This window comes from Otolemur garnettii, unplaced genomic scaffold (genome assembly GCF_000181295.1).
Source record: "Otolemur garnettii isolate 467f Iridium unplaced genomic scaffold, OtoGar3 scaffold00007, whole genome shotgun sequence".
In the NCBI taxonomy this organism is placed as follows: domain Eukaryota; kingdom Metazoa; phylum Chordata; class Mammalia; order Primates; family Galagidae; genus Otolemur; species Otolemur garnettii.
In genome coordinates, this window is record NW_003852402.1 from 10865844 (window position 1) to 10889193 (window position 23350).

The 23350-nt window shown below is 51.6% G+C and overlaps 1 protein-coding gene across 1 annotated transcript; it reads right to left on the minus strand.

Moving 5' to 3' along the window:
- Nucleotides 1–6114: 6114 nt before the first annotated feature.
- NCF4 (neutrophil cytosolic factor 4) lies at nt 6115–22878 on the minus strand. The gene is made up of 10 exons (XM_003783248.1): nt 22658–22878; nt 17506–17590; nt 16971–17121; nt 14754–14824; nt 11791–11918; nt 11069–11126; nt 10307–10405; nt 8080–8210; nt 7774–7839; nt 6115–6492 (listed from the first exon to the last, which is right to left on the minus strand). The coding sequence occupies exons 1-10, from the start codon at nt 22687–22689 to the stop codon at nt 6297–6299; spliced, it is 1017 nt and encodes a 338-aa protein (XP_003783296.1). The 5' UTR covers nt 22690–22878; the 3' UTR covers nt 6115–6296.
- Nucleotides 22879–23350: the final 472 nt, after the last annotated feature.

The window sequence follows — 23350 nt, forward strand, 5'->3', positions numbered from 1 at the left end:
TGGGTGGGTTATATGAGCCCAGACCTAGGGCCATTTAGGTTGGCAGTGGGAAGCCCCTCCCTTGAGGAAGGAGGGGAGGAGGGAGTGGTTATTCCTCTGGTCCCCACCCTGCAGGGTTACTTTGATACGACCCACCCAACATGCTACCAGCTATAGGTCATTGTTCCTCTTAAGGAAGACATCTACATCACCCTTTCCTTCTAAGTTTCATAAACACTCCCTCCCCCTATTCCTCTGGGCCCGGGAGTGTAGCGGGTCCAAGGTCCCATCTCTGGGATTCTGGACTAGTTAGTCCTTGTGGTTTTCCCATATGCTGCCTAGGTCATTGTAAACAGTCCTTTTATTAAACCCTCCTTGAATTATCATAATCAGAGGATGCCACATTTTTCTTAGTGGACATCTGATGATAGACCAGCAATAGGGTCCTCGGGTGAGGACACACACTGCAACCAATTTCCCTTTTTAATGACTTCTTCCTGGGTCAGACCCCACTAACTTAGATCCCTACCTAAGAAGTCTGTTTCCAAAGAGTAGTTTTCCATTATCTCCTGCTCACCACTAATCGCGAATTATTCATGGCCAGTACTTAACATCACAAATATTCACCGTATTTTCAATGGGAATCCACATTCATTGTGTTGTAGTTTTTGTCATGATTACCCATCAACCCTTATCTGTATTTATCAGCAATTTCCTCATCATGCAAAGAACAAAATAATAGATGACTCACAGTGTTCAACACTTCTGGGACACCAGAAGTCCTCTAACTTAATGAATGACATTTTGGCTGATAAACGTTTTGTGCAAGAATAAAGTTTCATGCCATCATGTCATGGGTCACAAAATGTTTTTTCAAATCTCTTACGGGCAGGTTTGTTTGCAAACATCAGTCTAGACGGTCTGTGTCAAGCATTCTGGTTAATCTTGGCGTAGCAGCATCATTCCAAACCCTGCCAACTGACATTCTTAAGACTGGATTCTTAGAGAGTCATGAAGTCTTGGCTTCTGTGAATGTTGCGTTGGGGTTCAAAAACCAATATCCTAAAAGATGGTTGTCTGACGCACTGAACTGCAGAAGAAGCTTGCAGGTCTCTGTGACGTGCCCCTCCACGCCCACCCCATCCCTCAATTCTCCGTCTCTTCCAAAGCACAGGATAAAATTCTCTAGAGTTTCCTTAACTGCCTAAAGTCTAGTCCCACTAAAAAAAAGAAAACAATCACCTCCGGTTTCTCCCCTGAGTTTTCATGACCTGAACTCTATCGCAGGAAGGGACTAAAGTCTGTCAATACACCTGAATAGCATTTTGTCACAAACAATCGTTTTCTCTGTCAACCCAACAGATGTTGTCCCAGGCCACTGTTACTATTCTTCAAGTCCATTGAATTCCTCTAAATATCATTTACTACCCCCCTAAAAAGCATCGAGTCTTTCCCATCTCCCTTTGTCCTAAGAAGGGTGTCAGTCTGTGCCCTTGTGCGTGTGGGTGGGGGTCCTTGCTCTGTAATTCTCCCTGGTGTGTGTTCTTACATTGTAGGCCGGTGATTTTCAGCGAAACTCCAGAGGGTGAAAAGGAAGTTTTCCCTTGGCCCCTGAGGTCCGAAGCATATAGTCTGAAGAAAGTTTATCCTGCCTCTAACGTCTTTATACAGAGACTAGAGTGCACATATCCTACTGGGGGGAAATAAAAGCTGAAACGCTGCATTTCACAAGGTTTTCAGGAAGGGGTGTGAACAGCAGTTCTCTGGGAACAATAACGTCTAACGATTGTTTTTTCCCAGTCCAGAATCCCTGTAATAAGTTTGTGCCACGGGTCTGAGTGGTTATTTATCAGTAAGGAAACGTTTCTCCGGTTACCTATGCTGTCTTACTCGCATATCAGTATGTAATACATTGGAAACACCTTACAAGAGTGGGAGATGATGGCTTTTTCCAGTTATTTCCAAATGTATCCTTTGCGTACCAGTAGCACTGACAGTGATAGCCAATGGCGCGCAGCTAATCCGTGGGCCCTCATCAGCCTTTCTGCAGAGCGGTTTACGCCCACTGCCCACCGGTCCGTGCCAAGGTTTCCACCAGATAGCATCTGAGCAAATCTACTGACGCGATTGCAGCAGCCTGGTTATCAGCAAAGGCCTTTCACTTCCGATTTTGACATTTTCTTAATTCACTTACACATAAAATAAATAATCATCTTCTCTAAAGCGACAAAATACAGGGCGATGACAGGGGCACATGTGGCTGGTAAGCTGCACTATTCCGCTCAGGGGCCAGGATGGCCACCAAACGAGTTGTGGTGTCCGGGTTCCACATAAGTGGGCTGTGAATCTCTACAGATGCTCAGCTGCCTTGCTTGGTCGTTTCCAGGAATATCTTTTTTTATACTTACACTTTTCATGTTTCCACGCTCTTTTGTTTTATGTGGGGCCTCTTCTGTATACAATACCTATGTGGATTCAGGTTTTGTTCTTTTTGTCTTGTTTGAGACAGGGTCTCACTCTGCCACCCTGGGTAGAGTGCTGTGGTGGCATCACAGCTCACAGCAACCTCAAACTCTTGGGCTGAAGTGATCCTCTTGCCTCAGCCTCCCCAGTAGCTGAGATTACGGGCACCAGCCACAACGCCCATCTAATTTTTCTATTTTTAGTAGAGACAAGGTCTCTCTCCTGCTTAGGCTAGTCTCAAACTCCTGAGCTCAAGGGATCCTCCAGACTTGGCCTCCCAGAATGCTAGAATTTCAGGTGTTAGCCTACGTACCTGGCCCAGATTTAGTTTTTAAAAATCCAATTTGACAATCTTTTAATTGGTGCATTGAGTCCATGTATGTTTACAGTATCAGAATTACTGATAAATTTGAGCTTATTTTTTCAACTTAATATATATAATATGTATATATTCCTTCTTTCCTTTATAAATCTGAAAATTTGCCTGGCCATTCTCTTTTGTTCTTCATCTTGATGATTTCATTCTTTTTTTCCTTTTATTTTTTTTTGGGGAGGGGGGAGGGCAGAGTCTCACTCTGCTGCCCTGGTTGAGTGTCATAGCATCATAGCTCATGGCAACCTCAAACTTCTGGGCTCAAGTGATTCTCATGCCTCAGTCTCCTGAGTAGCTGGGATTACAAACGCCTGCCACTCCACTCACTCTTTATGAGTGACTTTAGCCATCTGGTTCAATAATCTGCAGTCCCTGGGTCTCTGTCTCTGCCTCTTCCCACTCACTGGGATCTGGTGATCCTGGACTAAGATCCTTTTGTTTAGTATTAATCTGGGTGACTCTGGTCAGGTATACTAGGGACACATTGCTCCAGATGAAACAGGTACCCCCACCCCTGACTGGAGGATTTTCTTCCACTTCTGCTTGAAACTAAAGATGGCACTTTCTTAGTCACCTCTGCCCTTACCCCTGTACCTGACCCCCTACCTCATGGCCCTGCTAGGGCTCTGCATTCCAGAACAACACCCCAACCACCCTGGATTCCAGGCCCCAGTTCTGATCAGTTTTCTTGTTTTCTTTTCTTTTTTTTTTTTTTTTTGGTGAGGGGAGTTGTGACAGGGTCATTGCAGAATGCCTCTACATGGTGTGAGGCTCCTGATTCCCCAAAGTGTATGTCCTAGACTATCTCCTAGTTCAGGAGTTTTGCAGTAAGACCAGTCCTTGGTGAATCTACTCAGGCAGGATGCTAGGTTTGCATAAACCATTTACCAGAGAAAAGTTTTGCTAAAGCCTCTGTAACCCCCTAGAGCTTTGCCCTTCACTTTTGGCTGTGCACGTGGCCTGGGGACAGCTCTCACAGTCCAGGGCCTTTCCAATTTTGCTCCAGCTTTGCTCAGGAACTAATCGCTCCGAGTTTCTCTCTCCAGTCACTCCTAGAGCACAGTCAACCTTGGGCATGCACGCGGTCTTCCAGACCACCAGGAAATGAGTGTGATTTTTTATTTTTAAGCCTGACTTCCTAAGAATCCCCACTGGGTCAGAGCAGCTCATTGTTCAGCTGTTGCTAGGTCAGAGTTTAAGCTTAAGCCCTTGGAGTCAGTAAGGCTGTTTTGCTGAGAGATCTGTGTGTGGTTCAGGGAAGGATTTCAAGTCCCTGTGCTTTCCACTCTGATGTCTCCCAAGTGGGTGCAGCCCAGCGTGTGTATACAGCCTTCCGAGTCCTAGGGGATGACCACAATCCTCGAAGGCCATTTTCGCCTGGCTCTGTAGACAGTTCTCTGATACATTTCTTACATTTTATTTGTTGTCATGAATATCTTTACCAGCCCCCTCTTAATTGTTAGCCACCAAGATGTTCATTATTTTCGACAGCTTCCTCAGGCTTATTTCCAAAGAAAATCAGTCCCTTCAGGAAAAGCTGTGGCATTTCCCTCCATAAAGCCTGACTATCTCCCTGGGCAGAACTTCTGTGCCACTGCCCTAGAGCTGGGGGTAGGGAAACCAGCCTGCCTCTCCCATAGTGACTCTAGGAATAGTCACTGCTCTAGGAATGAGCAGTGGTTGTCCCTTCATCTAAGGATGCCCCTCTCAGCATGGAACCTCTGCCCTGCAAGGGAGTTAGGGCCCAGGATTCCTGGCCTGCTGTACCTGAGCCCTGGCAGTGGGAGCTGAGCGGGTAAAGGGAATATAGTGGGTTGAAATGATATATTGAAATCAAATACGATATGCTGATGTCCTGGCCCCAGGTCCTCCAGAGTGTGACCTCGTTTGGAAACAGGGTCTTTACAAAAGCAATCAAGTTAAAATGAGGTCGTTAGAGTGGGCTCTAATCTGACTGGTGTCCTTGTAAAAGGAGGAAGTTTGGACACAGAGACAGACAGGCACAGAGGAAAAACAGACACAGAGGCTGTGCAAAGACGAAGGCCCCTGGCCCCGGAAACTGCCAGCACTATGCCAGAAGGTGGGTAGCACAGCCTGTGTGCCCCTAGCATCCAGAACGGGGTGACAATAAATTCCTGTTGTGGAACCTCCATTCTGTGGTACTTTGTTACGGCAACCCCAGGAAACTCAGTCCTTTTGGCCATGACGGCCTTCAATAGGGCTTGTCCAGCTGTGGAAACCACAGATGCCAGCAGCTGCCCCTACTAGGTGATACTGTAGAAGACTGGCTGAGGGTGTGGGAGCCCCATTTCCTTGGCCACAGAGTAGGGTATTTGGACTGGAGTTTCTGTCACATGGAGCACGAGGTGGCTCAGATGCCACAGATTTGCCACTCTTCCTGAGATGTACTGATCTTGAATAAATGTCTCTCTGTTTGCTATGGGCCCTTAGGACAATTCCCTGAGACTTTAAATAGTTGATTTTAAGTATTTTTGTTTTTTCTATCAATTGAATGGTTGTTTCACCTCCTCCCAACACCACTGTGGAAGTGACAAGTTTCATCCCAGTTTTTGGAGGACTGGGATGAAAGGATTAGAATGTACCCGTCATGCTGCTCCCCCTCTTCCCGGATGGGCCAGAGTCTTCTCCCCTTTCTCTGCTGACAATGGAGACTCGAGACCCCATCTCTCCTTGCCCTCTGCAGAGCAGCAGAAACAGGAAGTCGCCCAGCCTTCATCACGCAGAAGAGGACTTGGCACTTGTGGGAGCCCAGAGGGTACTGGGAGCAGACCCCTTCTGGGAGGCAGGTGCCAATCCCAGGAAAAGGGGGGGAGGGGCAGAGTGAAGTGGGCAGCAAAAAGGGGCTTCCCAAGGCGGTGCCTGTCGCCCAGTGAGTAGGGCACCAGCCCTGTATACCGAGGGTGGTGGGTTCAACCCTGGCCCCGGTAGGAATTGCAACAAAAAAACAGCTGGGTGTCGCGGTGGGCGCCTGTAGTTCCAGCTACTTGGGAGGCTGAGGCTGGGCCTAAGCCCAGGAGTTGGAGGTTGCTATGAGCTGTGATGCCATAGCACTCTACCAAGGGCGATAATGTGATACTCTGTCTCTACAAAAAAAAAAGGCGGGGGAGGCTTCCCCCACACAGGGACATGGTGAGGAAAGGGGTGGCTGGGCTGGTGGCCCAGAGCCAGGGCCCCCTGCCAGATACAAATGGCTCCTAGTTGACACTCATTAGATGGTATATTATTCCCTCTTTTCTCTTCCTACAAAAAGATACTATTTTCTCCAGTCAGGTCCCTCGAGGTGAAATAGTTTATTTAATTCAGAGGTGAAGAAAAGACACAAGCAAGTACAAGCCAAGTCCGGCAGGTCCATCAGCCTTGAAGCCGGGAAGTCTGTGCCATCCTCCCAGGCTTTTCTGGTCCTGATCTCCTCTGAGGCTCTCTGCCAGGTGCCCCTCATTGCCACAGGGACAGCGCCAGCTCAGGGCACTGTGTTGTAGACCCTGTAGTTGTCTTTCTGGGTGACATGCAGCTTCCAGGGAAACAGGCGCTTCTGGGAGGGGAGTCCTCGAGCCTGCCGCACCATGACCCCCACGTCCTCATCGGACAGCAGCCGGACCAGATCCCCCTCAGCATCCCTGTAATTTAGGACAATGTCTTCTCTCTGGAACTCCCGCCTATGTGGGAAACATCAGGGTTAATCAGGGGCCTGAGGAGAGATCCCAGGGGCTTGGGCCTAGGCAGGGCCAGGGAGAGGAGCAAAGAGAGCCTTAGGGCCTGGGGCCTGGGTCTAAGAATCAGAAAAGGTCAGAGTTTGACAAAGGCCATTATCATCCAAAGAGTCCCACTTCCCAAGGTACAGATGGGAAAATTGAGGCCCAAAGGAGAGAAGGGACTGTGACAATAAATTATTGTGCTATAGTGAGGAAGAGGACTGGCTTTGGTTCTGCCCTGGCACAGACAAGGGCAGAGGAAAGCCCTGGAGAGGAGAGCTTGGTAAGCAATGGAGCCTTCTGATGTGGGGTGCAGGGAGGCGGGCGTTCTTCCAGCTGGCTGCAATGTAAAACTTGATCTGATCTTCCCACAGGGAATCCATCAAAATGGGCTAGAGGCCTAACAGACTCGCAAATACTTTGATCCCCAAATTCCACCTCTTGAAAGTCATCACAAAGCAATAATCAGATGAGTCACCCAATAGGCAAACCAAGATGGTCATCACAACACTGTTTCTAGTAGTGAGAAAGTGGGAGCAATCCTCAGGGGCCCACAGCAGGGCATGGCTCTGGCCCTGGAGGCACGGCTGCAGAAGGGCTGCGGGCAGGCAAAGTCACGTTTGTGTGTGTGTGTGGGGGGTGTGTGGTGTGTGCGTGTGTGCATGTGTGTGGCATATGTGGTGTGTGTGTGTGGGGGGGTGTATATAGGGTATATGTGGGATGAGTGGGGTGTGTGTAGGGTGTGTGTATAGTGGGGTGTGTGTATGTGATGTGCGTGTTGTGTATGAGGGGTGGTGTGTGTGTACTGGAGAGATCTGAATGTACAGCAAAGAATGAGACAGATAAACATATAAGGTGAGTCTACCTTTTGGTACACTTCTGACATGATTACCGACATGTCTTGTTCTGTAACAAGCAGGTATTACTTTCATAGTTAGACACCTAACAATGCTGTTACCGTTCTGTAAAATAACTGTCTACCAATCAAAGGTAATGATTTCCCTGATGGTGGAGAACCCATGTCCAAGGCTTCTAGCCAAAGAGACTTGGCTGAAGCCACAGGTCTCAATCTGGACTCATAAACTGTGTGGCCTCAGCCAAATCCCTTTACCTCTCTGCAACCCCGCTCATCTCCAGCCCCGGCAGGTGATGCCCCCACTGTACCCAGCAGCTGACCACTAATCCTTGGCCCTACTCCCTCTGTTCCCTTCTGCAGGGTCTGGGCCTGCCCCCGCAGCCCCTCACCTCATGAGCTCCAGCAGGTCTTTGAACAGTGGTGTGCTGTTAAGGTCCTCCTCCACCGCAATGTCCCTAAAGGGGCAACAGGCCAGGGTGAGGGGCTTCAGGCCAGAAAGGGGGCGTGAGTGAAGCTGGCCAGGCTGTGCTGGACCTTAACAGCACTGTGACAGCGCTGTGGTTTGTCTGGAAGGCAGTGGGAGCCACAGGGAGCTTTGGTGTTAGGAGGGGACACAGGGGGCATATGGAATGGGGGATGGTAGTGGCAGGGACTGCAGGAAGGGTGGCAGCCCCTCCCACCCACAGGCCACGCACTTGATGGTGCTGATGGTGTCTTCATAGTAGTAGCAGCGCAGCCAGTTGGTGGGGTCGTCTTCTTCAGGGAAGTCCTTGAGAATCTTTACGAAGGCAAGCGGGAAGATGCCTGTGGCTCCCCGGACAGTACCCTGGAGAGGAAGAGAAGGGACGTCTGGTGGGCTAGAGGAGAGGCGGGAGGACCATGCTTCAGAACCCCTGGCCCCTTTCCAATGACAAGGACAGGCAGGGAGATCTGGGTGCCCTTGTCTAGAGGGAGGAGAAGACAGGAGGGGTTCACCTGTCTGTCCACCTTAAGTAGACTAATATTTTACTTCTAGAATAGCACAAGATCTGAATTTATCATCCCTGCTTAGCTGCTTTCAGCTCACTCATTTGTTCATTCATTCATTCATTCATTCAATAAAGGCTTTTCAAGCACCTGCTATGTGACAGGTACTAGGCTCTCAACACTGATGGAAGTCCTTGTCCTCATGGAGTTTCTGTCACCATGAAGGGCGATAGGTGGTACGTGTAAACAGTGACCTACTTGGGGAGCCCAAAGGCAGTAGGTGTTAAAGAGGAAAATAGAACAGGGCAAGAAGAGGATGAGGAGTGGAGAAGGGCCTGCAGGTGACCCCCACTCATTCATTCATTCCACAGATGCCACTGAGACCTTACCCTAAACCAAGTAGCCAGAAATCTCTTCCTCTAGCCCAGGCCCCTCTCCCACATGCCAGACCAAGACCCGGCCACTGCCTGGGCTTTGCACATGGGTTCTCTTAACCTTCACAGTGACCCTATGGAAGATGATTATGGCATGATTTACATGCCACTTTAGAGACCTATAAACCGAGGCTCAGCACAGCCTCTTCCAAGCTGCCTGCCCCTCCTCCAACCTGAGGCCCAAGGCCAGCCAGCATACTGACACACAGGACTTTCCAAAAAACAGGAAGGTGATAAATGTTTCCTATGTCTGGAGAGTGACCCAAGGACCCCTCCCATGGCTGTAAGAGCTGCAAGTCCCTGAAACAGAGCTCCAGGATTGGGTCAAATTGAAACTGTGAAACCAGCTAGACCAGTCATCACTTGCTTCTCTCCAGCACATGGAGACCAGGGACTTGACTTGACCCTCGATGGTGCCAAGACCTTTGGAGACTGGTCTTGCCTCTAGACCCGTCTGGAATCATCAGACTCCCCCTAACCCAGGAGCACGGAGTCCAGATAAGATCCGATGCAAAAGGTTGGCCCGACCCAGAGCCCCCATGCAGTGATTTCCTGTCTCCACTCCCTGAATCAGAATGGAGCCCTCTTGCAGGTCACCAGGGACAAAGCAGTGATGGGGACAGGCACAGCCTTTGAAGCCTCATTTAAGTCTCCGAAGGACCCTCACACCCAGCCAGGCGCCACACATCCGGGCTCTCGGTATGTAAGCCCTGTACAGCTACCGTCTCCTTTACCCCTTTTGGGAACATGATGAAGAAACATTTACAGAAAAGGAAACCATAGGATTGCACAAGTTTCCAATAGTTCCACTGAGTTGGTTAAAAACATCGCTAGTACGTGACCAACACAGGCACTCTCAAGACTCATACTCTTCATTGCAATCTCTTACTGCTGCTGTCAAGGTAAGGTCAGCCCATATTACAGACCAGTGGTTTTCAACCAGGGATGACCTTGTCCCCCTCAAGCAAAAGTCTAGAGACCCGCATGATTGCTGTAACTGAGAGGTGCTGCTGGCATTCATAGGGAGCCCCAAGATGACCACCCTGCTATGCCCAGGACAGCCCCACCACAAAGAGTTATCCGGCCTCTTATGTCAATAGTACTACTGCAGAGAAACCCCATTACAGACCAAGAAACCACACTCAGTGGGTTGACTTCCTTGCCAGAAGCAATCCATTTGTCAGGGTCAAAGCCAAAGGCAGGTGGGCAGGTGCATGGGCTCCAGAATGTTCTGCTCCTGCCACACACCTGCCTCACAGTGGCTGTGTTCCTGTAGGCTTCCCTACCTGCCTAGATCTTCAGGATTATCCTGAGATGGCATCTCTTCCCTGACCCCTCCTCAATCTCTGCACCCCTACCACCCCTAAAGCTAGCTCACCTCCATACTCACCTCCACCTTCATCTCCACCCTCATCTCCATTCTCATCTCCAAACTGACCTCCACCCTTATCTCCACTCTCACCTCCAAACTCACCTCTACTCTCCCATCCACAGTCACCTCCACCTTCACCTTCAAACTCACCTCCAGCCAGTCTTTGTTGATCCGACTGAGAAGGAAGATCACATCTCCAGCTTTGAAATTCAGCTCCAGCTTGCTGTTCCCAGTGAAATCAAACATGGCCTGAGGAAAAAAGTAGGGTAAGGAGGGAAGGAGGAAGCATACTGAAGTTCCTTACGTGCTCGGGGGCCCATTTTACAGATGGGGAAATGGGCTCAGGGAGAATGAGTGACTTGTCTGAGGCCATCCTATGTGTTAGAAGAGGAGCTGGGGTTTGAACCCAGGTCTCCCTGACTCCAAAATGGATGCTCTTTCCAGGACTGGTGGGATGAGCACACAGGGAAAGGGTCCAAACTCTCTGGACCAAGCACCTTCCCCAGCCCCCAGGCCTCACTGCAGGCTCTAGGCCTCCCATAACCTCCAGCTGCCTTCTGCCAGGGCCCTCCCTGCCTTCACTGATTTTTAAGATGCCCATTGAGGCTTCAAGCTCCTTGAAGATAGAGCCTTGTCTGAGTCATCTCTGCTGCTTCTGCCTCCAAGGCAGGACTGGTCCAGTGATGGCTAAGGTAAGCTGGTGGGATGTGCCATTGGTAGATATGGTCTCCTTAGCTTCTATGTGCTGGTCACTTTCCCTCCCCTTGGCTGTACTGGTGGTCCCCATGAAAGAGGCAGAGGCTGCAGGGCCCAGAACCATCCTAGGCTCCCAGTAGCGCCCAGCAGGAGGGGCTCAGTGGCCGACAGGTGGAGCAGGGCTGCTGCCCCAGGGGGAGGACATGGCGCCCATACCTCTGCTCTCGGAGCTGCCATGAGTTCAAAGCCAGCACCTTGTGGAGACACGCTCTTGCTGTGGAGAGAAGATTTGAGATTCTCTCTGAGCCTAGCTCCCTGATTCTCTGCCAAAAGGTGACCCTTACCAAGGCTCTGTCCTGCTTTTCCTTGGATTCTTACTAGCAGCAACTTGGACTTTGGAAGTCCAGCAGGATTTTAGTAGCTTGGAGATTTGATGATTGCCTTTTGCTAACAAGGGGGCTGGAAGGGAGGGGTGTGCTCTTTGGAATAAAGGAACAGCAGTGTCATGGGGAAGCCCATGTGGTACCACCAGTACTAAGGGACAGACAGCCTCAGGGACTGCAGCAAACCAGGGAATCCATTCCAGGAGGAGCTGGGGGACATTTGTGAATTAAGTGGCTCTTCCCTCCTCTCTGCTCCCCACTCTTTCCAGGCACCCAGAGTTCTTGGGCCATCCCCAGTGGTCACTGTGGCACCAAACCCTCCAGGGTTGATGTCCCAGTCCCCCTCCTCCACTCCTCACTATCTCATCAAAGCACACACCCTCTGTCCCTCCAGCCTGAAGCTGACTATACAAACTCATCTAATAAAGCAAACCCTCCTGGAGTGCCCAGGGATAGAATGGATCTGAATTCCTTCTCTCTTTCAAGGGAAGAGAGATAACTTTCCATCAGGGGCCTAGGCCTCTGGCCTGGTGAGCACAGCAGACAGTCACCTACCCTTTCCGGGTACGTGGGCGGAGCCTGCGGAGCGCCTGGGGCACCTGTTCTGAGTCGTAGGGTGACTGGTAAAAGAAGATCCGGACATCCTCATCCATCAGCACCCAGACAGGCAGACTCAGGAGGCTCTGTGTGGGAGAGGGTGTGGAACAGGGGGTGTCAGCAGAAAGACCTGGGCGCCCCATCCCTGCCTCTCGGTGTTAGCCCTCCTCTCTCTATTAATGCATCCTAAGCCTGATGCCTGAAACAAAAATAGATTTAAAAAAAACAAACTCAGCAGGTTGAAGGTAACACTTCACAAATTTTGTTCCTGGGTTCAAGGTCAGGAAGGGACACTGGCTATTTGGAAAGTTCTCCAAGAACAACAAGGGTGATGACAGGTAACAGGACCTGGTGGAGACTATGCCAGGACACATGTGTGTCCTTGCGCTATCTCATCATAACCTGTGAGTTAGGATTAGAGAGGTGAAGGACCTGCCCAGGACCACACAGTCAGTGACAGAGCTGGGGCACCCAGAGCCATCTGCCTTACTCCTTAGCTCAAGGTAAGACAACTGTGTTTCCAAAGTTCACCATGGCTGGGGTCATTACAGCCTTAAGAATGCTTCCTCATACTTTATCTCATGTCACAGTTGGAGAAACTGAGGTTTGGAGAGGGAAAGTGGCCAGTCTAGGGGCAGAGCTAGGAAATGGTCAGGACTCAAGCCCTAGTCTCCTCATTCCATTTCGCGCTGGTTACACCCATGCAAGGCCCCTGAAGCTGTGAGAACTTCAGCACCCAGAGCCGGGTGGTGTCCCCCCCATACGCTGCTCGGCTCCAGGAACTGTGGGGTTGGCTCTGTCACAAGGGTCTCCTGGAGGCAGCAGGACAGGGAAGGGCCAGGGACTCTATCCCAGAGGAATGGGGGATGCAGAGCCTGGAAGAGCCTGTCATGTGGGGAGAGGCTAGAGGCAGCGTGGCAGGTGTTTAAGGAGCCAGGAGCTCCTGGGACCCAATCCCAGCTCCACCATGCACCAGCTGGGGGACTTTGGGCAAACATGGCTCTAGATGTCCATTGATGAAATGGGGATGATAATAACAGCATCTCCCTGGTGGGAAATTAAATAAGTAAATACATGCACAACACTTAGAACAGGTGTACAGTAAGTGCCCGCCTAAGTTAGAGAGCATCACTGTCGCTGTTTTTGTTTTGTTTTGTTTTGTTTTCTATTACAACATAGCACAGTAGGTAGGAGCTCAAACCCTGGAGTCACAGAGGTGTGTGTTCAAATCCTTTCCCTCAACCTGACTGCTCTGTGACACTGAGGGATTCGCCTGTCTGTGCCTCCATTTCCTTACCTGTCAATGGGGAAATAGCACCTAACTCATGAGTTATTGAGGAGATTAAATAAAAATATTCATTTATCCATAAACGTGCACCAAGAGCATCCTGGTTGGCAACGCAATCACTTTGCACAGTTTCAGGCCAGTTGTCATTGTGACATGATTCACATTCTTCATGAGGACAGGATGGAGATCAGTGGGTAGAAATTACAGAGAATTGGGCTTTTCTCATAGCTGCCCAACAATGGGACAAGCAGGTCAAGGCAGAGTCAAGGCAGAGTGGTAGTGAGCTCCCCATCTCTGAGGGTGTGCAAGCACAGTTTGGGGTTGCTATAGTGGAGATTTCTGCATTGACTAATCTCAGGGATGATGGGACCCTCTGGTTGCTAAGCCTCCAGGTGTGGAGTGAAGAGCCTGGGCCCGATCCTCTCTCCCTACCTTGTCTTCCTCCTTCCCTCCCTTCAGAGTCCACCCCCAGAAGGAGGGTGGAGCCTCAGCCACATGGGAGCAGCTGTCACTACGCCCTCTTGAGGGTAGATGCCTTCAGTGCAGGCTTCCCTCCCTCCCTTCTCTTCTGAGCTCAGAGCCCAGATTTCCACAGCCCCCTGCCTTCTCCTATATCCTCCCACCTCCTGTGCCCTCCTCCCACGCCCTCCATTAAGATTCAAGAACTTTCACATCTGGAAGCAGGGTCACAATTTACAAAGCACTTTCACATCCTTTTCTCAAAAGATCCCAACTTTACTCCCATGAGACCAGAGGGTTCTAGGTGCTGTCCCATTTCATAAGTGGGAAAACCAAGGCCTAGAAAGAACGAGTGTCTTACCCAAATCACCCAGCCAGTCTGTGTCAGAGCCAAGACCACAGAGCCTCCAAGTTCAGGGCTCCTCAGCCATGAGGACACTTGTTGTTTATGAAGGGGATTGCTTTACCAGCTTTCTACGGTCTAACCTCATGAGGAGTGCTGCACCTTTCTGGATGGCTCTGATTAATGAAATCCTTTCCTGATCATTTTGACTTCTGCCTCTAAGCTGTTCCATCCTCTGTGCTCCTATTTCACAGGGACATCGACAGTTTGCAGGTTGGAGAATACTCTAGGGTGCCCAGCCAAGACCCCTGAGCCCAGGTAAAATCCATCCTATGCTAAGGTGAGGGGTGTGTGTTGGCCCAGAGGGGAACCCTCTCTAGTTTGCACAGAGGCCCTGTATGAGCGATCTGTGGCCTCATTAGTCACCACCTGGGGATAGAGGTGTATGCATGCCTCCAAGTGACCACACAATCCACCTGCCTGTATTCTCATATAGCAGTGGGTCCCTTGGGGATAAGTGTTGCATCAAATTCACTGCTGTGCCCTAACTCCTGGCACAGACATTTGCTTTGACTCGGAACACTAATAAAGATTTGTCGAGTCAAAGTGCAGCTCCTTGTACCTTCTCTGTTGCTCCTCCCACAATCCCCAGAACCCAGAGCACACATCATGTTTCTCTCCCCAGGCTAGACCTTTAGGAATTGAAGATGGCCATCCAGCCAAGAGCCAGCCCCTATGCCCCAAAGCCATGCCCCAGGGGTGGTGCCTAAGTCTCCACTCCAGCACTCCCCATCCTCCCAAGTGCCAAGAGGTGGCCCAGTCCACTGATACCTTCATGTAGGCGTTGAGGGCAGGTATCCGCATCTCAGCAATCTCCTGCTTCACACCAACATAGACCTTGGCTGAAGAGAGGCAAAGAGCTGTCCTAGGAGCCTGGGCCAACATGGCCTGGGGCTCGGGGCTTCCCTTGCAGGTCAGGAATCCTGGCCAGAGCCCCTCCCTGCTTATTCATTATGGCCTCCCAGGCACCAGAGTGGTCACTCCAGCACCACCCCACCATCCAACTTGTGTTCTGAGTTGCACTATCATCAGCTGATAGTTTTCTTGTTTTACTTATTCGTTCATTGCCTATTCCTCCAAACACACACACACACACACACACACACACACACACACAGGATTCTTAGTTCCAAGAGAACAGGATCTCTGCACTGTTCACAGCTATATTCCTGCCACCCAAGACAGTGGTTTCCAATCCTGGCTGCACATTCAAGTCACCCAAAGAGCTTTTCAAAATCTCCCTGTGTGGGACTAACCCAAAAATAGTCAAATCAGAATCTCTGGGGTGGCTCTCAGGAATCAGGATTTTTTCAGTTTTTCAAGGTATTTCTAATATGCCACCAAGGCTAAGATCCATGGGTCTAGAACCATGCCCAGGTGAATAAATATTTGTAGAGTAGATGAAGAATTCCTCAAGGCAGAACATTCTGGGGGAAGGGAAATTCATCGTGACCAACCGAAAGATGTGATTCACATCTGAAAAAGGTCATCTCCAGAAGCCTTGAGGCGGGAGCATGGGTGGAGCCATTCCCCTAAGTCTGAAACCCATCTGGCCCCAGTGTCCACAGGGCAGGAAGGGGTAGTGTCTGCTGGTGGCAGGAGGGTCTGAGCTAGAGCTAGACATTTGGGAGTTAGTAGCAAGAAAGCTGACCCTGGTCAGCTTGCCCAGGTGTGTGTTTGGAAGGAGAAGACAGAGGCCTGTGTCTGTCCAGAGAACGCACACCTTCCAAGGAGCAGCAGAGAAGGTAGACTCAGTAATGGGGAGGTGAGGTAGGAAGGGAATTGGGAGACACTGGTGCAAAAGAAGGATGCAGAAAACTCAAGGGAGGAAGGACCAGAGGTGTGAGGATGAGACCAGAGATGAGCCCACAGAAGCCAAAATTGGCTGGTCACACCCAGCCCACCTTACCCAGAGGAACGTTGTCAGTGGAGCAGTGAGAGTGAAGCCAGGCCAAGGAGTGGAGAGGAGGATGGTGACATGAAGGTAAGACCATAAGTAAAGATTTGTCAAAGTATGAAAAAAGCCATCTCTAAGGGCTCTGGGGACACAGAGGCTCCAGGAGAGGAGAGCAGCCATGAAGGAGCTTAGCAGGGCAGGTTCGTATAGCAGGGAGAAGGCAACTATACAAGGAAAATGAGGGGCAGGTTGTCTGGGAGAGCCCCCAAATAGAGGAGACCCCAGGGGGAGAGGTTGGCTTAGAATAGGCAAGGCCCCTCGATTTCCTTGGTAGGGCTAAATGAGGAAAAACATGGTTATATTCTGAGATGGGGGGTGGGGGTTACAGTGGGGGCTAGGGGAGGAATGGGGGAGAGCAGAGAAAGGGAGAGATAGAGAGAGGGAGGGAGATAGAGAGGAAGAGAGAGAGGAAGTGTACACAAGCTTGAGGAAGGGTCAGTCAAAAAGAGTCCCTGAGGTTTGAGGAAGGATGATAAGGGTCCCTGTTTTCCACCTGTAGAGCATAGAGGGCTCCACTAAGACCACCTCCTTGTAACCCTCCCATCATGAGAGGTTCCCTCCTGGGGGCTCAGGCAGCAGGGATGGGAGCTGAGGAGCCAGAAGTGTGGAGCTGTCCCAGGTGCACTTAGGACAGAGCGGGGGAGGAAGGATGGGGAGGTGTGAGGGGACTGTCCATTCCTGGCAGGATGGGAGTGGGGAGAAAGGGAGCCACAGAGACTGGTGGGAGCTCAGACTGGGGAGTGAGAGGACTCCTGGAAGGAGGCAGAGGGAGGCTGGAAGATGGTATGTTTCAAAGACCCTCGGGGACCCTGTCTGCTGTGCTCCAGACTAAGGCCTCCTCAGTGGTGAATGGCAGGAACAGGAGGCTGTAAACATCACAGCAGGCCAAGGGCCGAGCAGCTGGAGCCCTTGGGGTAGAGGCAGAGAGGCAGATGGAGCAGGGAGGGCTGGCAGTGCCCCCCACGCCTCTAATGGACTAAATGCATAGTATTCACTTAGGAGCTGCAAGGAGGGGGCAGTGTGGATCCTACCTGGGAGCACCGGCAGGCTGCAGGCCAGGGGGCTCTTGCTCTCTGGCCCAAAGCGCTCCTCCAGCTTGCTCTGCAAGGCATAGAACTGGCGGTAGCGGCGGTAGATGAGGTACTTGGAGCCCCCTTTTGTCTTCACCTCAATGACAAAAACCTAGGGATGACACAAACCAGGCAGGAGGCTCAGAGGCCAGGGGTGGAAGGCAAAAGGAAAGGGGGAAGGTCAGAGGTCAAAGGGGTAGCACGGGGCTTCTCAGCCTCAGCACTGCTGGGGGCTGTCCTCTGCATATGGCCCGTGTAGCAGCAGCCGTGGCCTCTGCTCACCAGCAGCAGCCCTGTCCCTAGATGCAATAGTCAGAATGTCTCAGGGTATTGTCAAATGTTCTCTGAAAGGTAAAGTCAGCCCTGTTCAGAACCACTGAGCTAGAACGTAAGAGATAAGAGAGCTAGACGTGCAGGGGTTGGAGGGTAAAAGTTGAGAGGTCAGCTGGATGGAGGTTCACTGGGCAGAGGGTTAAGGACCAGGGGTCTCTCTTACAAAGTGGCTGGTGAAGCCTCTCTTCTCCTCAATGTCGGCAATGTTGGCTGAGATGGCAACGTCATCTGGAAGCTGTTCAAAGTCACTGAGGGAGGCCAGAAAAGAAATCCTGGTTATCACCCTGATGCAAGCCACGGGCCTCTGGGTGTGAGGTGGTGTGCAAAGCAAACTGATGGTGTACCCGGCATTTCTCCTTCAGCAACCCTCCCGTGCTGGGCCCAGTCACTGACAATGATGAACACAGAGATAACAAGACACAGATGAGGCCTTGCAAGTGAAGGCTTTGAAGCTGGGAACCCTACATACACAGCCTTATTATTGTCTAAAAAGCCTTTTTGCAAGTGCATTGATCCAGGAACTAAGTATCAAGCCCCTCCTCCATTCCAGGCCGTGTCCTAGGCCCCTGTGTCATGGGGTAAATGAGGTCAACATGCCCTGGACAGGGTACTGTGGGAGCCCCACACAGGAGGACTAATTATGCCCAAGCTACGGAAATTCTCAAAAAGGAAGTGACATGTGAGCTGGGAACCCACTGGGAGGTTCTTCCAGGCAGTGGGAGTAGCATCTCCTGAGGGGTGGGCCCAGGTCTTGTGCAATCTGAAACTAAACAGGCAGATGAGGCCAGTCTCAAGGGCCAAGTCAGGAGTTTCCACAGGCAACAGGGAGTGATGGTTTTAGGAGGCCAGCCCAGGAAGCCATGTGGAAAGGAAGAGATGACATGGGCTTGAGCCAGACAGCAGGGACAGGAGGGGACAGACACAAGGGCCATTACCCTTGCCAGGCACTATTAGCATTTGCTTGTCCCCTGCTTCTTTCTGGTGCCAATTTTCTTCAGAGTAGCAATGTGCTCTGCCCCAAGGTGATAGGTCATGGTTGGTCTGACTCAGACATAATGATCCTGCTCCTGTTTCCCAGACTCTTTTGTAGTTAAGAGAAGTTCTGGCCAATAAGACATGAGAGGAAACCTGACACAGAGGCCTCTCCAGAGCATCACCTTTCCTGATCCTGAGTGATGGACAAGAGCAGCACAGCTTCCTCCCTAGAAGGCAGTCTTGAAAGCAAGTGTGACATCCGGATCTGTAGCAGCCATATTGCATCCATGAGACAAAAACACGAGGAAGACCAAAGGATTCTCTGGGGAGCTGGTCCTGAAGTCACTAAGCTGCAGACCCAGCTGTGGCCTACCTCTGGGCTTCTTGTTATATGAAGAAATAAGCCCTGTTCGTTTAAGCTACCACCAGTTCCTCTGTTCCCTGTAGTCTGATGCATTTCCAACAGACATATTACCCATTTGCAAGTTGTTCCTAAGTTATGACCAGCAGGCACTGGGCACTGTTTAGATAAGGGAGTGAAAGAAAGGCCAGTATCAAGAGTGACATCCATACTTCTAGGCAGGATGGGGAGCAGGGGCAGGGTTGATGGACTCAGTTTGACACATGTTAATTTGAGAGCCTCCTGGGCAAACAGGTTGACAGGCAGGAGGAAGTCAGTATAGCTCTGGAGCTCAGAACAGGGGTCTCCAGTCTCAACTGGACTGGGAGGGGTGAAAACCATCTATCTGCCTGAGGTTTGTGGCTAGGACCCCCAGTGCAAAGCTATCAGCAAGCCAAGGAAGGGGCTGAGAGGGACAGAGAGGAAGAGAAAACAGACAGCCAAGGAGTAGGGGCAGCCAGTGGTCACTGTGTCTAGCCACTTATAAATGGTTAAAGAAACAAGAAGCAGTGGTGATTCTTCCAGTGTAGCAAATTGGGAAACAGGGTGAGGGCAGGGACTGCTTGTCCAAGGGCTCAGAGCTGGCTGGGACTCCCTACACCCAGCCATGCTGGCCCCACGTGACATGGGCTCCTGTGGCTGCATTAGAACCCAGGAGGCTGCCACCCTGGGGTGACTTGGGACAGCAGTGGGAGGGCAGAGGAAATTCCCCCAGCCTAGCCCCAAAAGCTCAGTGGCTACTGGCCACATTCTCACTCACTTTCCCCACATGCATGGTGACACCCCGGGGGAAGCTTCCTCCTGCACTTTCTCCCCTGAGGTTGTAAATTTCATCAGTAGCTTCCTCCGCAGTGTGATGGGGGTGGGGTCGGAAGGGACCTGAGGGGGAAGAAATGTCCCCGGCAGGGGGTCAGGCAGGCTGGGTAATAGGAACTATGCACCAGGGCGTCTTGTAAGACAAGGTCATGAGGCACAGATGAGGGTCAGAGAGGTCAACTAACTTGCCCAAGTTCAGTTGGGAGGCTGGGATTTGAACCCCAGCAGTCAGGCTCCAGAATTTTGCTTCTTAACACTGGCTTCCAGCAGCTCAGCAGCTTTTGATGGAGACTTAGATACCTCCCAGCCCTTCGCAGCCTATGTCCCCATGGGTAGTAACAGAAACTGTAGCAAACCCGCATGTAGCACAGACATTATTCCCAGCCCATCAGGACACATGTGCTTCTTGGATCTCATGGGAGCAGAGGCGCTGGACACGGAACTAACAATTACATCATTTAAATGGTCATAGAGCTATGAAGGAAAATGACATGGCATTTTGAGCTTCAAGAGGAGTTTGGCCCTTGTTACAGTCCCTCCAAGAATCAATATCGCAATAGACAGGAGAGGCAGGGAGCTGGCATGTGTGCAGCGGAGGCCCATGTGCCCTTAGAGGGGAGCAGGGCATCCTCAGGGTGAGGGCAGTCAGGGAGGTGCCAGCGGTCAGCCACAAAGAAGGGTCAGCCACAGACGGCGGGAAAGCCCTTTTGGGCAGGGGGACGGCAGGTGCAAAGCCCATTGCCACACGTGAGAGCACATTCATGAGGATACATTCGAGGACCCATGGGAGCTGGGCTCGCTCGAGCACAGTGCACAGGGTGGAAAGTGACCAGAGGAGAACCACAGAGAGGCAGAGCTCATGTGGGAGACCCTCTGTGCTTCATGGAGGGGCTGAGTTTCCCTGGGGTAGGGGTGCCAAGGAAGGGGGTTAAATACGCCAGCAGATGGTCTAGGCACAGATAAAGGAAGGTCTAGAACGGTAAAGGCCGATTCCCCTGAGAAGATTCTTCTTTGTGTTCTGGCTCTTCCCCCCTTCGGAAAAATGGGGACAATATGTTTTTGGTTGGTCATGAGGTCCCATCTGTACTAAGCACAGCCCTAAAATCCCCACAAGGGCAGGAACTCTGCTCATGCTGCATCCCCAGTGCCCAGAACAGAGCCTGGCACACAGTAGGTCCTCACCATGTGGCTGCTGTCTGCATTTGTGTTTAGTGAGGCCTCTGATAGGTAGTGTAAGGGGGACCCAGGTGGCCAGCAGGGGTGGGCAGGGAGGCTGCTGCACAGGGATGGGGGAGGGGTGCAGGAAACCCAGCTTGAAGTCATCTGGAGTAGCCCCTTCCTGGAAGACTGAGCCCAGGCCCTGCTGGGGCTCGCCTGGACCCAGTGCACATTTGGCTATTCACGTAAAGTCCACTTTGGAGTCGAGACCGAGGCCGGCAGCTGTAAGAGCCCTTGGAGAGCAGCTAGTTCTAGTTTCACAGCACCTTGCACATAGTAGGTGCTCAAAACAGGGCTGTTAGAACCGAACTTGCCACCCTCTGGCAGCCCTCTCCGTCACTGGATATCTTGGGGTGCCTGAAAGTCCTGTTGTGTGAACCTGCTCCCTCTCATCATGCCCTGTGCTTTGGCCTCGAGCAGAGCACTCCAGGCCTGCTGTCAGGGAGGCACTTGGGGTGCAGGAGTCCACAGGCCCCAGGACCTGGCTCAAAAGCTCCACAAAGTGGTGGCCCTGCCCCCTCTGGTGTCAAGACTGATGCTCATCAGAGACAGGAATGGGAGGAAGGGAACACAGTCCTGCTGGCCAGCCCTTGACATCATCTCCTGAACCCTCTAACCCCAAAGCAGGAAGTGCCCCCCAAGCCTCAAACAGCTGCTATTGCAGGAAGATTGGAGTTTGCGTGCCAGCCTGGTTATGAGAACTTATGGAAGAGGAAGTCTTACCAACTTCATCCAGCCCCCAGCACCGCCCTCTGTGGGTCAGGAGGGCCATTCTGACCCCCTAAGTATTTGCTTCTGCTGGTCCTCCTCACCCCTACACACAGTCAAGACTGCACTCTGACCTTCAGCCTCTGGAAATTCCACCCCAGGTTCTACCTCCAGCCCCCAGCTCTACCACGGGCCCTCTGCTGCCCACTTAGGGCCTAAACCATCCTGACCCATCTCTCTCTGCTGGCTTCCACAAAGTGTATACAGGCATCCACCTCCAGATGTCAACTGCTGTTCCAGTCCAGGGGGGTAGGAGCTAGGCTCTGTCCCTGGGGCCCCTGCAGCTTGGAACACAGACCTGACTGCTAAGGAAAGTCTGAAACATCCTTGCTGAGAGGTGAAGCTAGGCCCAGCCTTGTAGTCACTCTAAGTGACCCTGAGTGAGTGCTTTATCCTCCCTAGGCCTCGGTTTCTCTATCTGTGCAATGGCAAGTTTGGACTAGAGGGATCTAGTGCATTTTTTCCAGCTCAGAAATCCATTCACTCATTCATTTATTCAGGAACACGTATTGAGCACTTAGTAGGCACTGACCCTGTCCTACATCCCACGGATACAGCAGTGATCAAAACATACAAAAGACTTCATGGAGCCAAGGATAGAGAAAAATTTAAAAATTGAGTAATAAAATTATGCCAGTAACATTAGGACTATGTATAAAATGGAAACAGGGTGAGAGATCAGAGAGCAATGAGGTAGGAGCTGTCAGGGAAGGCTTCCTGGAGGAGGTGGCACTTGAACCAAACCTGAATAAACAGGGAGAATAATCCAGATTCTGTGACTCAGTTTGAACAGAAGATGGAAAGCCATTACTGACCACAATGTGGGGCAAAGAGCCCCAGCCTGGGCCTTACAACACCTGTGTTCCTATCCAGACTCTGTCGCCCACTTGGTGTGTGGCCCTGAGTATGTCACTCCCCTCTTTGAGTCTTGGTGTTCTCATTTGTGTCTGCTGGTGGTAAGCCACAACTCAAAGGTTCCTTAAATGCAGACTTCTGAGAGTCTGCATTTCTGAGTATTTGGATTCTGACTCAACCCCCACCTCTGCTGATCATAAGGGGCTGCAGAAGGCTGAGCTCTGCCCCCAAGGCCTGCTGGGAGCAGGGAGGGGCCCAGGGAAGACAACAGCCCGGCACTCACCTCTCGGCCCGCAGCTGCTGGGCCAGGGCCATGATGGGAAAGGGTCCAGGGGAGCAGGTAGAGGGTCTCACCCAGCCAGGCCCAGGCTGAGTTCACCTCTCACTTCCTCCAGCCACCCTGCCCTGCGTCCTTTCTCAGCCTGTGGGCCTGGGAGTCCCCAGGAGCTGCCTTGAGGGAGGCCCACCCTGCTGTCTCCACTCTAGCAGAGGCTCCTCCTCCAGCCCCGTGTCTGGCCTGTGGCCCACACTTCCTCTTTCCCCACCTCCCAGCTGCACAGCAATTGAGGAACTGCCCACCCTCAGGCACCAAGTCTGCCTCGATGCCCATCCTTGGTGCCAACCCTCAATTGGGCATCAGAAGCCTCCACTCCATCAGAGGTGGAGTTCCACTGCTGACTCAGCCACCAAGGGGCCTTGTGACCAGGGGAGTCACTACTCATCCTCCAGCCCAACTGACCCAACCGTCACTCCCTCACTGCCACACCTTTGCCTAAGCTCTTCCCTAGGCCTGGAAAACTGGCCTTCATCTTGCCTGCCATCTCTGAGGCCCCGTGCAAATGCCACCTCCTCCAGGAAGCCCCCCTGGCTTCCCTGACCTCTGTTGTAGTAGAGTGTGAAGGTTGGTTCGTGCTCCCATTTTGTCCTTACCCTGGCACTCTGGGATGACCTTTTCTCATCCCTAAACCCCTGTGCC